Genomic DNA, 15,190 nt, shown 5'->3' on the forward strand with positions numbered 1-15,190 from the left:
AAATAATTGGAGTTCTTCATTGTTCAGTCCAGTCTGTGATAAAGTCCGTTGTAAGTTCTGGACATTTTTCCCATCCCATCTAGCTAGACTGTCACACGCCCCCTGTGACACGTGTGCTGTAGCCGACTGCATCTTTTCACCTGCACGAGGCGAGTTCATATGAAGATCAGCATTATTCCTTCACTCTGTGCAGGCGCCATCAATCGGCTTTATCCTACTCTATGTACAACAGCCTATCGTTGTTTATGCAGCCGCCCAGCCTCTTGTATCCACTCCAGAGAACACATTTCCACTGCTCCTGGGTCCAATAAGGGTGTACTTTAGATGTACGTATGTATTATGAAAATAAAAACTATGTTTAGTGCTTAAGTCTTGACGTTTTAACTGGTAAAGCAGTCTTGCAAGGCCAGCCACCATGAAGCATCTGGAGAATGCCATGGCAAGATTTGGTTTTGATCTGGTCTGCAGTTAAGCATGGTCATTCCCATGGTTTTTGGAAAATCTGTCTCAACACTGAAACCCAGTGTAGTAATTCCCTCCTCTGTGGAAGCCATTTGATCTTGAAAATAACCTGCACCACTTGCACCATCCCCTTTTGGGCCAAAGAGAGCTGCAGACCACTGATGCGCATTCTCCAACCGTTTCTTTTCACCTACCAGTGTTTTATCGGATAGGGATAAGCACGATATGCTCAATGTAAAAACTTTCTGACTAGGTTAGTTTAGAACCATGAGCTTAGAATGATGCAATTGCAAGTCTCCAGGCAATAAGAAGATCTTTAATCGGGACCATATCTTGAAGACAACGTAAGACTCATTTTTTCTGGGAATAAGTTACACCCAAGATCAAATGTCTTCCAGACTTGATATGAAGCATGTTTAAATAGGGTTGCAGAAGGCGTACAGGGACATGGTGAGTTGTAGAACAGGTCCTAAGGGCTACCCTGCTCTGCTTGAGGTTTTTTTCACCCTAAACACACCTAATTTAGCTCATAGGTTGAATATTAATCCATCAAGGTGTGTTGGAAGGGGAAACATTTTCATGCTCTACGTGGCCTTGGTCCTCTGAGACTAACATTAGAAAAGCTTGTTGTAAGAGAATAATAGGAGGGGTCATGTAAAGTCATGATAGGAGCCAAAGGTGAGGGAAATGACCTAGTACTACACCCTTGTGGGTGTGTATGGATTCCTTCTATGATACCCAGTTATCCTCCAGGTGTAAAACCAATGTCAGCTGATCAGTGATACCAAGCTTGGAAAGGATATCCAGGATTGTTTGATTGTTTATTAGAATTTTAACGTCATGTTTTTACACTTTTGGTTACATTCATGACAGCAAAAAGTAGTTTATCTTCACACAAGGTTCTTCAGTTCACAAGGTTATTTCGAACACAGTCATGGACAATTTAGTGTCTCCAATTCACCTCACTTGCATGTCTTTGGACTGTGGGAGGAAACCGGAGCTCCCGGAGTAAACCCACACAGGCACGATATCCAGGAGGATCCAGTGGTACTTTGGGAAGATTTGGATTTGAATGATCTACTTACAGCGATCAGCCATAACATTAAAACCACCTCCTTGTTTCTACACTCGCTGTCTATTTTATCAGCTCCTCTTACCATATAGAAGCACTTTGTAGCTCTACAATTACTGACTGTAGTACATCTGTTTCTGTGCATGCTTTTTTTTAGCCTGCTTTAATGCTGTTCTTCAATGGTCAGGAATCCCCCAGGACCACTACAGAGCAGGTATTATTTGGGTGGTGGATTATTCTGACATGTCATGGTGGTGGTGTGTTAGTGTGTGTTGTGCTGGTATGAGTGGATCAGACACAGCAATGCTGATGGAGTTTTTAAACACCTCACTGTCACTGCTGGACTGAGAATAATTCACCAACCAAAAATATCCAGCCAACAGCGCCACGTGGGCAGCGTCCTGTGACCACTGATGAAGGTCTAGAAGATGACCAACTCAAACAGCAGCAATGGATGAGCGATCGTCTCTGACTTTACTTCTACAAGGTGGACCAACTAGGTAGGAGTGTCTAATAGAGTGGACAGTGAGTGGACACGGTATTTAAAAATCTGCTGTGTCTGATCCACTAATACCAGCACAACACACACTAACACACCACCACCATGTCAGTGTCACTACAGTGCTGAGAATGATCCACCACCCAAATAATATCTGCTCTGTGGGGGTCCTGACCATTAAAGAACAGGCTAAAACAGTATGTAGAGAAACAGATGGACTACAGTCAGTGATTGTAGAACTACAAAGTGCTCCTATATGGTAAGTGGAGCTGATAAAATGGACAGTAAGTGTAGAAACAAGGAGGTGGTTTTAATGTTAGGGCTGATCAGTGTAAATTCACATGTGTGCAAGCACATCATCTTTTGACCTCCCTTTCCTCCCTTTGCGGCTCATAAAAAGTCAGCGAAGGAGCGCCGAGTCTCCTTCGGGCATTTCTGCGGGTCATCAGATACAAACAGTACCGCTGTGCCAAGTCCTCGTCTGTTTTGCAGATTGCAACTGTGTGGTGGTGTGTTTAGGATTCTGCTCTCAGCCCGGCGTGTATAGAGGACAGGAGGAAGCTCGTGGTGGTGGGGTACTCTCGGCCTGTGGATCATTGTCACTGCTGAATGGTGCTTTGACTGGTTCTAGATGACTGGACCAGCACCACAAAGCTCTTCACACGCTGATAAATAAGCCTCAGCCGGCAGTATTGTGAGTCCAAGGGCAAACCCCCGAGCTTTTTTGGGGTTTTGTCAGCGAGTGAAGGAACGCAGATGGGGCTCGGACGCGAGGCGGTGCATGGACTTGTGTTGTGGTGAGAGGAGGAGATTTATTTCACTGCTGCTTGGATGAGGCCGGCGAGTGATTGCCTCTATAAATTACACTAAATGGAGCCTTGTTGGACTTTTCAGAGACGTTCAGTGAAATGCTTTTAAAGGTTTTATAGAAAACAGGAATCACTTGGCACCTCATGTTTTAATTGGATTGTGCAGGCATGAAGTGATTCTTTTTATATATATATACATATATATGTATGTTTTGTTTATGCGTTTTCTACCACACACACGTCCTATAACAGCAGTCGTTGCTTTTGTCACCGGTTTATCTTCAGTTAGTGTTTTTTTTCAGACTGAACTGGATAACATTAAACGTGCGTGTGAGCGTGGTCAGTTAGACTAATCAAATATGTCTCCTGTGGGTGAAAAATGAATTGCTTTAGTTTTAGAAGTAAAGAAATCTCGTAATGCAACGCCCCCTGGTCAGGCACTAGCGCCCCCCCCAGACAGGTATGCCCCACAGGTTGAAAACCCCTGATCTAGCAGACATTGAATCTGCTGGGTGGGAAAAGACCGGACTGAGTGGGTGGGGTCTTCAAATGCTGTGCGAGGACCCTGGTTAGCAGACCGAGGCACGGATGAAAAACAAGGGGGCGAGGGACTATGCGCTTGTCGTAGGGGGTGTGGAGTAGGCTCATACAGCCTCCTCGAAACACAATCAGGATCCCCAGCAGTGGAAGACTAATTGGCTATGCTAAATCGGGGAGAAAATAAAATAAATAAATACAAAAAAGGCTTTGTTGTTGTAGTCCCTGGTGGTCTCAACTATTTCTGATCCTTTTAGCATTTTACAAAGAAATGAACCTGCTCTTGCATAATGTCAAAGTTCTAAAAATGTGGACTAATTGATCTCTCTCTGGGTTTGTGTTTCAGGGCGTGCCCCAGCTCCCCTGCGCCAAGGCCTTGTACAACTACGATGGCAAGGAGCCCGGTGACCTCAAGTTCAGCAAGGGAGACATCATCATCCTTCGCCGCCAGGTGGACGAGAACTGGTACCACGGTGAGATGGGCGGAGTTCACGGCTTCTTCCCCGCTAGCTTCGTGCAGGTCATCAAGCCGCTTCCGCAGCCGCCGCCGCAGTGCAAGGCGCTGTACGACTTCGAGCTAAAGGACAAGGAGGCTGACAAGGACTGCCTTCCTTTTTCCAAGGTGAGGAAAGCATAGGCATACATAGGTGCACATCTGTGTACAGACAGTTGTGGAAACATCTGCGGACCTCATGGAATGGCTGGATTTTACATGGGTTGTGCCAATTTTAAGGTGGTTATGTAACCAGATGTGTTGTTTAAACTCCTGTATGTCAAAATGAATCATGGCTTTGCTATCTTGGCCAGTCTAACTGAAATAAAGTGCAGAGGAACCTTGATTTAACAGACTTCTATTTAACAGACTCAGGCTGTGTTCGAAAACCTAGTGAGCTCTCTACATAAACAGCATTTTATGTCATCCTGTTTGCGCTCCCGAGAAGGAGGCTGTTCGAAATCCTAGATGCCTTAATATGCTCACTAGTAAGATATCTTAAAATTTCAACTGTAAATTGACTCAGAAACGAGTGAGCGTCCGATGCTGCCTTAGCGGTGGAGGCAATCCCAGCATTCAGTGTGGCACAACTTTTCTCACAGAAAATTAAAAAACACATGGCAGACGTTGCGGAGAAACTTGAGTTATTTTCAAACGAAAATAAATTATTTATGATTTTTAATTTGTATAAACTTGCACAAGTGTTTTTATTTGCAAATTTGGGCTTGTCATCAAATTCAACGGATGGAGATGTTGGTTGACATGCTAGCGAGTCGTTTAAAATTCTCACTAGAAGTGTACCAAAGCCAGTAGTTCAGTAATCGTCTGCTAGCTAGCGCACGTCTCTCTGTTTACATTAGTTATAGGCTTTATTTTGACAGGAGGCTCGCTTTGTTCTCGCCTTTTTCTCTGTGTTTTATTCTTAATTTGCAAGTTCCAGTTCTAGTTACGGCTTCGAAAAAATTATTGATACTCCCAGATATTATATATTTACACAACTATTTATGTTGTGCATGTTTAGCCCTTTTATGGACCTCAGTGCTGTGTTTTTTTTTTTTTTTTTTTTTTTTTTTTTTTTTTTTTTTTTTTTTTGCACCCCCTGGGGATAAAAAAACTCAGTTTCGGACATTCACGTGTTACTGGCCAGTGCTGCCCCCCCAGTTCGCTAAATTGAGGTTCCTCTGTACCTTATTGAGATGCTGCTTGCCAAATGCCACCATTCTTTTGACTGGAATGTGCATATCCTACCCTAAAATAAGGCCTAGGGAAGGTAGTCTAGAGTAAGTAGTACATCAATAATGCATTACAATACAATACAGTTTTCCCCAAGCTCAAATTTAGCATTTAAGCATTTATTTAGCGATGGATTGTTCATCAAACACACATTTTATCCTTCCATCGAAAAAATCTTCTAACACTGTATATAGAAATGTGTCAGACATTAATCAACGGTTAATAGAATATGTCTGCTTATAAAACACATTTATTCTAAGTAATAAGTTCACCCTTTTTTTGTCTTCTTGTCTTTGCAGGATGATATTCTCACAGTGATTCGGCGGGTGGATCAGAACTGGGCTGAAGGAATGCTGGGAGATAAGATTGGCATCTTTCCCATATCATATGTAGAGGTAAAACACATTCGGAGGAATTACATTTATACACATAAGAGATGCATCCCCCCCAGTTTTCCTCCTCATCTAGTCATATCCGGACAACGACCATTGCTTCTCTTCACCTGGTGTGTTAGCATGTTTAACCGCTGTGCCATCCAGCACCTGGGATGCAGCTTTTCCAGTCGAATCTATCTTATCTGTGGTGTGGGTGCATTTGAAATCTGTAAAGATCTTTACCTCCGCTTTCAATTGCAGGCAAAGCGTCAGCTGTTAGAAATGAATTTAAATAACGATTTTAACCAGCGGCATTACAGTAAGCGAACAGTAAGATGAACTGATAACCATCTTTGGCTGTGATCCATTACACAGTTTTAATTATTGACATCTCTTATGTACACACACACACACACCTGCCACACACAATGACTACAATGTTTGTCTCCAGTCAATGCAGAAAGCTCCTCATAAAGCCCTAGCATTCAGACTATATTTGCTTAATCAACAAAAACAAGCTCCAGTTATGTTAAGGAAATGGTTGCCTGTTGTTTCAAATCTGTTCTTTAATTATTATTTATTTATTTATTAGGATTATTAGGACACTTTGGTTACATTCATGACAGGAACGGTAGTTACTCATCACAAGGTTCATCAGTTCACAATATTATATCAAACACAGTCATGGACAATTTAGTGTCTCCAATTCACCTCACTTGCATGTCTTTGGACTGTGGGGGAAACCGGAGCACCCGGAGGAAACCCACCCGGACTCCACACAGAAAGGACCCGGACCACCCCAGCTGGGGATCGAACCCAGGACCTTCTTGCTGTGATGCGACACGACAGTGCTACCCACTGAGCCACCGTGCCGCCCGTTCTTTAATTAAATATGTACGAGAGATCTTCAAAAAGTTTCCGCACTTTTATATTGTGGTTGTAAACGCTGATGGTGGGAGGAGTAGTAATTAGTCGTGTCTGAGAGACTGAGAGACACTTATAGTCTGCATTTAGAGCTATATGATTTCCACCTTTTTAGACACTTGAAGAAGCTTTAAAGGGAAGAAGATTTTCATGTGATGATGATGTAAAAGCAGCGGGCCATAAGTGGCTACGCTTAACCAAGAAAATTTTTTTGCTGATGTAATTAAAAAGTTGGTACGACGCTGGGAAAAATGCATCGGGAAGGAAGGTGATTGTGTAGTAAAATGTTTTTGAAATTCTTAATAAATAGAGTTTTAAAGAGTGCGGAAACTTTTTGAAGAACCCTCATTTTTTGTTAAATAAGTGGGAAATTGAATTTGGTTTCCCAGACATACACCGATCAGGCATAACATTATGACCACTTTCCTAATATTGTATTGGTCCCCCTTTTGCTGCCAAAACAGTCCTGACCCATTGAGGCATGGACTCCGCTAGACCTCTGAAGGTGTGCTGTGGTATCTGGCACCAAGATGTTAGCAGCAGATCCTTTAACTCCTGTAAGTTGTGAGGTGGGGCCTCCATGGATGGACTTATTTGTTCAGTCAATCACACAGAAGCTTGATTGGATTGAGATCTGGGGAATTTAGTGGCCAAGTCAACACCTCAAACTCGTTGTTGTGCTCCTCAAACCATCCCTGAAACATTTCTGCTTTGTGGCAGGGCGCATCATCCTGCTGAAAGAGGCCACAGCCAACAGGGAATACCGTTTCCATGAAAGGGTGTACATGGTCTGCAACAATGCTTAGGTAGGTGGTACGTGTCAAAGTAACATCCACATGGATGGATGGCAGGACCCAAGGTTTCCCAGCAGAACATTACCCAAAGCATCACACTGCCTCCACCGGCTTGCCTTGTTCTCATAATGCATCCTGATGCCATGTGTTCCCCAGGTAAGCGACGCACACGCACCCGGCCATCCACGTGATGTAAAAGAAAACGTGATTCATCAGATCAGGCCACCTTCTTCCATTGCTCTGTGGTCCAGTTCTGATGCTCACGTGCCCATTGTTGGTGTTTTCGGTGGTGGATAGGGGTCAGCATGGGCACCCTGACTGGCCTGCGGCTATGCTGCTCCATACGCAACGAACTGTGACGCACTGTGTATTCTGACACCTTTCTATCAGAACCAGCATGAACTTCTTCAGCATTTTGAGCTACAGCGGCTCGTCTGTTGGATCAGACCACATTGGCCAGCGTTCGCTCCCCACGTGCATCAGTGAGCCTTGGCCCATGCCCCTGTCGCTGGTTTACCACTGTTCCTTACTTAGACCTCTTTTGATAGATACTGACCACTGCAGACCGGGAACACCCCACAAGAGCTGCAGTTTTGGAGATTCTCTGACCCAGTCGTCTAGCCATCACAATTTGGCCCTTGTCAGACTTGCTCAAATCCTCACGCTTGCTCATTTTTCCTGCTAAGAATAAAATGTTCACTTGCTGCCTAATATATCCCACCCACTAACAGGTGCCGTGATGAGGAGATAATCAGTGTTAGTCACTTCACCTGTCAGTGGTCATAATGTTATACCTGATCTGTGTATTTAGCTTTGTTTTTAATTATCAGTGTTGTTCCATGGTTAACAGTTGTTGTCTCTATTTATTAAATACAAACGCCGTGTCGATTTTTTTGTGTGTTCGTGATTATTTGGAACCCTGTTGTTGTATTCGTGATTGATTTTTTCTTCTTAATGTAACTGTCTATTTTATTTGAGGAAGGTTTTAATTACCTTATGCATGACTTGACTCATAGAAAAGCCTGCAGGCATTCACAAACACACGTCCATCATCGGCTTCAATAACCGCCGGCGTGTTTAATTAGGCAGCTTCTGTTTTGATCTCTGCTGTCAACAAAAGCTGTTGAATTGGCCGAGTCCTCTAAAAAGCTCTGTAAATAATCGTGCGTGACAAAAAAGTCATGATGTTTGTTGATAACTGATGCAAAAATGGAATCGTCGGCTTTTATGAGAATTTGAGACTTGACCGAACGTGTCCTCATTCCTAATGATGCTGACAGGATCGTTTCTGTAATTACGTGACATTGTCGTGTAGTATTCTCTGTGTGTAAACAATCCATCACATCACTACATGATTACACATCTGTCCTCGGTGTCGAGCGCTGATGTTCATGATGCTACAGCATTTTCACCATGTTTAAATAATTACTCACTTACTCGATTACTGATTATTAGAGCTCGTTTTCCAAAAATCACAGAGTTCACGGATTTTTCAATGATTAAATAACACTTGAATTGCCGCTCAGATGGTGCAGCGGTAAAAAGACACGCTGCAACCAGAGCTGGATTCTTAGTACCTCGTATCGAATCCAGCTCTGCCTCACCGGTTCGAGGCTGAGATGGCTGTATGAGCAACGATTGGCCGGTTGCTCAGTTGGGGGGGTGGGACAAAGAACCGGATGTGGGTCTCTCTCTGTCAGAATGCGATTACGACCTCTGCCGGCTGATTAGAGGCGCCTGCACAAAGATGAGTGGGTGTGTCTCTCCGCATGCAACGCTAGGTGGCACCAAACTCATCAATGTGCGGGTGGCAAAAATGCATCCGGCTGCTGCTCACGTTTCGGAGGGGATATGGGTTAGCTTTGATCTCCTCGGTCAGGGCAGAGTTCGGCATAGACGGAGAGGAAGCACGATGCAAATTGAACAATTGGATTCGCTAGAAAGGGGGAGAAAAAGGGGAAAAAATAAATAAAAAACACTTGAATTGAATGATAGAATATGCTTGGCTGTGTTCCAAACTTCATAATGCCGAACTTCAAAGGTAGACTGGGACCCAGACACAGAATTAGTCCTGTCTGAAGCATTTCTTATAAATTAATCTAACTACCCATGGAGCATTTGTTTTTCCTCTTCTGACAGACGTGCATTGGTCTGATTAGATTCCCCTTAAATTGTAAAAAACACTGGGACAGTAAACTCATTGTTTATTATTTGCATTTTATGTGAACTAATCGCATTTATCTCAAAGGGCATAAAAGCATTTCCTTTCAGCACGACAATGCTAAGCTACAATCTGCATGTGTTACAACAGTGTGGCTTCATTGCAATAGTGCGCAAGTGCTAGACTGGCCTGTCTGCAGTTCAGACATGTCTTTGCAGGGGTAGCTCAGTGGTTAAGGTTCCGGACTATTAATCTAAAGGTTGCTTGCTTGCTAGCCCAACACATTTTGGCCCCCTGAGCAAGGCATTTAGTTGCTTCAATTACTCAATTGCTTGAATAAATGCCACAAGTCAATTTTAAATCTTTTCACATAGACATAATTGACTGTGTCTGAGGGAGGGCATGGGCGAATGGGTTCCTCATTGTTGCTACAATTGCTGCCTCTGCTGGCATGTTAAGGCACCTGAATAGTAATGCGGGACTTTTCGTATCTTTGATACTTCTGTCAGTGATACTCTGTCTCTGGTAGGTAAAAAGAAGCGGTCTGCGACTACCCACCAGTCAGAGGGGGTGTATAGTAGTCTGTGAGTCTCCTGCAGTGGTATAGAAAGTTTTACTTGGGGAATGATACAAAAGCAGATGATGCAAAAATTGAAAAAAAATTGTGTTCTGGAGGGGCTCATAAATTCTTACTTTATCGCTCTAGCACCTTATACAGGTTATAAAGAGTTTAAATCCCAGTCTCAGTTTTTCAAATCTGGGGCAATTCGAACACGGCACCCTCACCACATTCTCAACTTCACACCTTTCTTCTAACAGCAGCGTGTGAGCTCGTTCTCTAACCCGGGCCCAAATATAACCCTCAAAACAACCCGGATAGCTCCCGTCTCACACGCCTTCCTCTGTCACGCAAACGGAGAAAAAAGAAAGAGGGTGATGAAAGGGGGGCGGCAGGACGAGGCGCACAAAAGCCGTAGCTATTTTCATAACGGCGGCAGTTTCCAAAAACAAGCGAAATGCTTTTGAGCATGTAATCTCACACTCGGCTGACATCAGAAGCGACACATGCAGCTGTATGAAAGAGAGTGATGGGTACGGAGGGAAAAAATAGCCTTTTATGAGCTGTTTTTTCGACGCTCACGCACGCTGCCTGTTGTTGAAGTGGATGTATTATGTATGAATGGTATGTAGACTCACCGATCAATTTATTAGGTACACCTATCTGGTAAGTGGAAGATGGTTGAATATAAGTAGCAGGATTGAGTTCTTAACGTATTAAATTAAATACATGATATATACCGATCAGGCATAACATTATGTCCACCTTCCTAATATTGTGTTGGTCCCATTTTTGCTGCCAAAACAGCCCTGACCCGTCGAGGCATGGACTCCACTAGACCCCTGAAGGTGTGCTGTTTTATCTGGCACCAAGATGTTAGCAGCAGATCCTTTAACTCCTGTAAGTTGTGAGGTGGGACCTCCATGGATCTGACCTGCCCGACTGGATTGAGATCTGTGGAATTTGATCTGATTTATCAGACCAGGCCACCTTCTTCCACTGCTTTGTGGTCCAGTTCCGAGGTGCATTTGTTGCACTGTACACTTTGTTACCCCATACCCCATTTATCAATTCAGAGTGACAGTCGCTGAATAGATGGACTATTCTCAGAACTGCAACGGCACTGACATTGTAATGGCATGTACTACTGGTATGTGTTCATCAGGTGCAGCAGTGTTGGGATTTTTAGATACTGTTTAAACCTACTGGCCTTTTCTTAGAAACACATAACCTGTTAGTACTGGTTGTAGGGGTACAGTTAGTGGCTGTGTTTTCTTTCATGCACAAAGTGTGTGAATCGTCCTATTTTTTTTTTTTAAATGACCCACATTTTGTTTATAAGTATAAAACAACCCACGCAACACAAACAGTGCATCACAATGAAACACAAATTGAAATATACTTCTAAATACCAATTAATAAAAATGATGGCAATCTGGTCCCACTGTGGTTCACAAGATGTAATGTAAAGCCTCCACAAGGGGGCATTCGTGTACAAGTTTATTTTGTTTTATGTACCTGTTAAAAGTATTTTTTTTTTCTTTCCTGCGACCCATTCTTTTGGCTCGTGACCCATACAAAGGTTGCAGCCCTGCTCTAGTCAAAACTCTATTCTGCCAGCATTGACAGTGAGATGTTCCCAACAACACTGCTGCACCTGATTCACTCATACCAGAACATTACCATGATATTGTCAGTGCTCGGAATGATCCACAACTCAAAAAACATCATCTGGTCAGTGGTGGTCGCTTTCTAATGATATAGTGTACAGGGAGTGACAGTGCACAGAACAACAGATAGTCTACAGTTAGTAGTTGAATACCCAGTTGTAAACCAAGTTCATCAGTATAGTAGGTGTATCTTATTAAATAATCAGTGTATGCACATAACAAATAGGTGTATCCAAAAAGTGCTTGGTGAGTGTACACCACATGGTCAAAAGTATGTAGACACTACTTGTAGCCAGTTTACTATCAACCTTGTTAACGTGTATAAATTTAGCAGTTAGCCATGCAGTCTGTGTTGAATTGCTCATACTAAATAGAACGCCTTTATTTGTCATATTTACATGTACAGGTGTACAGTACAACGAAAGTCTTTCTTCACGTATCCCAGCTTGTTGTACGGCACCCCTGGAGCAGAGTCTGCATGACAGACATGACAGTGCTGGGATTCAAGCTCTCGACCTTTCGATTGATAGTCCAAGGCTCTACCCACTGAGCTTATTAGTGTCCTTTTATTTGTCTTTTTATTTATGACTTTTATTAATTGAATTATTGGTGGTGTGGCAAAGTGGGATGTTCCGCTAGCACACTAGAGCTGGGATTCTGAACTCCCCGAGTTCACATCTCAGCTTTGCTAACGGTCGGCCGGGCGCCGTCTAGCGTGCATGGTTGGCTGTGCCTTCAGCAGACAAAAATTGGCAACTAAAGTCTTCTGGGTGGGAAAAGACCAGACTGGAAAAGGGGTGGAATCTTCGATGCAGTGTAAGGACCCTGGTTAGTAGCCCGAGGCGCCTGTACAGAAGTGAAGGAACACTCGGATCAATGTGTGACTCTCCTGGCGGGAAACTGACCTCACACGCAAATCCACCAAGTATGGGCGAATAAGGAGGGGTCAGTGGACTGTACATGTTTCGGAGGGAGCTTGTGTCAGGCAAATATACCCTCCCTGGATGCGATCTGGGTCTCCAGCAACAGAAGACAAATTGGCTATGCCAAATTGGGAATAAAAATAGCAATAAATGTGGGTGTGATTTTCCAGTTTATTCTCATATTTTAACATGTACAAGCATTACAGTTTGTTAGAGTAAAGACTTTTGAGCCAGTAGGTGAATTTAACCAATTTCTGGCTTCCCAGTGTGTGCACAGTTTGACTTTATGTGATGTATTGAGCTGGTTGTTCTGGGCTAAACGTGTGCGAGTGATGATAACATGACTCTGCCGGAGGACAATGCTTTAATGACTTCCTTTGATTCCCATTCCCCATGAAAGTAGCTGATGAATACAATGACACCAACACTCCGTCTGTGTTGAGCAGAGCTGCCTGTGAGTGACAGTAATATGTACCCGCTTCCATCTTCCACCCACTTGCTTCCACCCTGCTTTCAATTGCTCTTCTAATCTGGTCCTCCTTTCATCTGCTTCATCGTTGCATAGCGCCAATTAGTTTCACGCAACAAAATAAATGACTCCTAACGTTCTTTCCATTTTTGTCTCACAGTTTAACTCTGCCGCACGGCAGCTCATCGAGCTGGACAAAGTACCAGACGACTCAGCCGAGGGTTCATCCTCGGGACATCAGACAAACGGGGCACAGAAAGCCTCAGGGGAGAAGAAGAACAGCAAGAAGCGTCACTCGTTTACCTCGCTGTCCATGTCCCATAAACCGTGTCTGGCTCCACCGCCCCAGCGCCACTCCATGGAGATCAGTGGGCCGGTGCTCATCAGCTCCTCGAACCCGACAGCGGCTGCTCGAATCAGCGAGCTCAGTGGTGGCCTGTCGTCCAGCGCCCCCTCACAGGTGAGAGACGGCTGTATGAATAAAGTAGGGTGACCGCATGTGTCCGGCCGGGATTTTTAAATCACCAAAAATGTCCGGGATTTGGCTTTCGTAGTCTGCACATGCTGGTCAGGATCCTTGGGAAGCAGAATGTATGACCTGCAAAGTGTCCAATAAAGGTTCTAGTTTAGCAAAACACAAAACTGCAGCTAAAGAAGAGAAAGTTTGTCAGGTAAATAAGCTTTTTAGTGAGATCAGGTAACACAGAAGATGTTGTTACTGCTGCAGAGGGAGTTTTTGCATTTCACACCATGAAGCATCACAACAGCTACAGATGAATGGACTGCACGTCTGCCTTGTTAAAAAGTCTTTCCCTGATTCTGAAACAGCATAAGCATTTCCAAATGTGCGTACTAACACTAAGAGGGTATTGTCAATGCCAGGATAGCGCCACATTCTGGCAGAATAGCTTTACTGATAAACACCAAACACTGAACGGAAGGGAATCAGATTATCTGAGCATAAAGACATTTGTCTGTTGTCCCCCCAACCCGAACATTCCAAAAGTGCAGGTTTGCCCCATTCTGCCATCTTACCACAAGTGTCGTGTTTTAAATCAACAAAAAAATCCTGATTATCACAAAAATCATATATGAGCGCCGCTCAGGTGGGCAGCGGTAGGAACACACGCTGGAACACATTGTATCGAATCTCAGCTCTGCCTGCCGGCTAGGCTGAGCGGCCACATGAACAACGATTGGCCTGTTGTTCAGATATGGGTGGGATTAAGCCGGATAGAGTCTCTCTCTCATAACTAATGCAATTACGACCTCTGCTAGCTGATTGATGGCGCCTACACAGTGATGGGGAAAAGAGTGCTCTCAGGGTGTGTCTCTCTGTACACAGTGCTGATCCGCATTGCACTTGTCAAAGTGCAGGTGATAAGATGCATACGGCTGCTGCCCACGTGTCGGAGGGGGCGTGGGTTAGCTTCGTTCTCCTCAATCAGAGCAGGGATCAGCATTGGTGGAGAGAAAGCATGACGCAATCGGGCAATTGGACATGCTAAAAGGGAGAAAAAGGGGAGAAAATGTAAAAAAATAATAATAAAATAAATATTATATATATATATATATATATATACACAGGTTCTTCTAAAAAAATTAGCATATTGTGATAAAGTTCATTATTTTCCATAATGTAATGATAAAAATTAAACTTTCATATATTTTAGATTCATTGCACACCAACTGAAATATTTCAGGTCTTTTATTGTTTTAATACTGATGATTTTGGCATACAGCTCATGAAAACCCAAAATTCCTATCTCAAAAAATTAGCATATTTCATCCGACCAATAAAAGAAAAGTGTTTTTAATACAAAAAAAGTCAACCTTCAAATAATTATGTTCAGTTATGCACTCAATACTTGGTCGGGAATCCTTTTGCAGAAATGACTGCTTCAATGCGGCGTGGCATGGAGGCAATCAGCCTGTGGCACTGCTGAGGTGTTATGGAGGCCCAGGATGCTTCGATAGCGGCCTTAAGCTCATCCAGAGTGTTGGGTCTTGTGTCTCTCAACTTTCTCTTCACAATATCCCACAGATTCTCTATGGGGTTCAGGTCAGGAGAGTTGGCAGGCCAATTGAGCACAGTAATACCATGGTCAGTAAACCATTCACCAGTGGTTTTGGCACTGTGAGCAGGTGCCAGGTCGTGCTGAAAAATTAAATCTTCATCTCCATAAAGCTTTTCAGCAGATGGAAGCATGA

At 43.6% G+C, this 15,190-nt stretch overlaps 1 protein-coding gene across 3 annotated transcripts in view; it reads left to right on the top strand.

Annotated features, from left to right (window-relative positions):
• sh3rf1 (SH3 domain containing ring finger 1) overlaps positions 1-15,190 on the top strand; it is an 82,449-nt gene that overhangs the window by 41,468 nt on the left and 25,791 nt on the right. For all 3 annotated transcript variants that reach the window (XM_063001884.1, XM_063001886.1, XM_063001885.1), the window contains exons 3-5: positions 3,726-4,001; positions 5,405-5,500; positions 13,140-13,439. In XM_063001884.1, coding sequence (XP_062857954.1) covers positions 3,726-4,001; positions 5,405-5,500; positions 13,140-13,439 — 672 coding nt within the window. The remainder of the gene's footprint in view (positions 1-3,725; positions 4,002-5,404; positions 5,501-13,139; positions 13,440-15,190) is intronic.

The sequence above is a fragment of the Trichomycterus rosablanca genome, chromosome 9 (genome assembly GCF_030014385.1).
Source record: "Trichomycterus rosablanca isolate fTriRos1 chromosome 9, fTriRos1.hap1, whole genome shotgun sequence".
Taxonomy (NCBI): domain Eukaryota; kingdom Metazoa; phylum Chordata; class Actinopteri; order Siluriformes; family Trichomycteridae; genus Trichomycterus; species Trichomycterus rosablanca.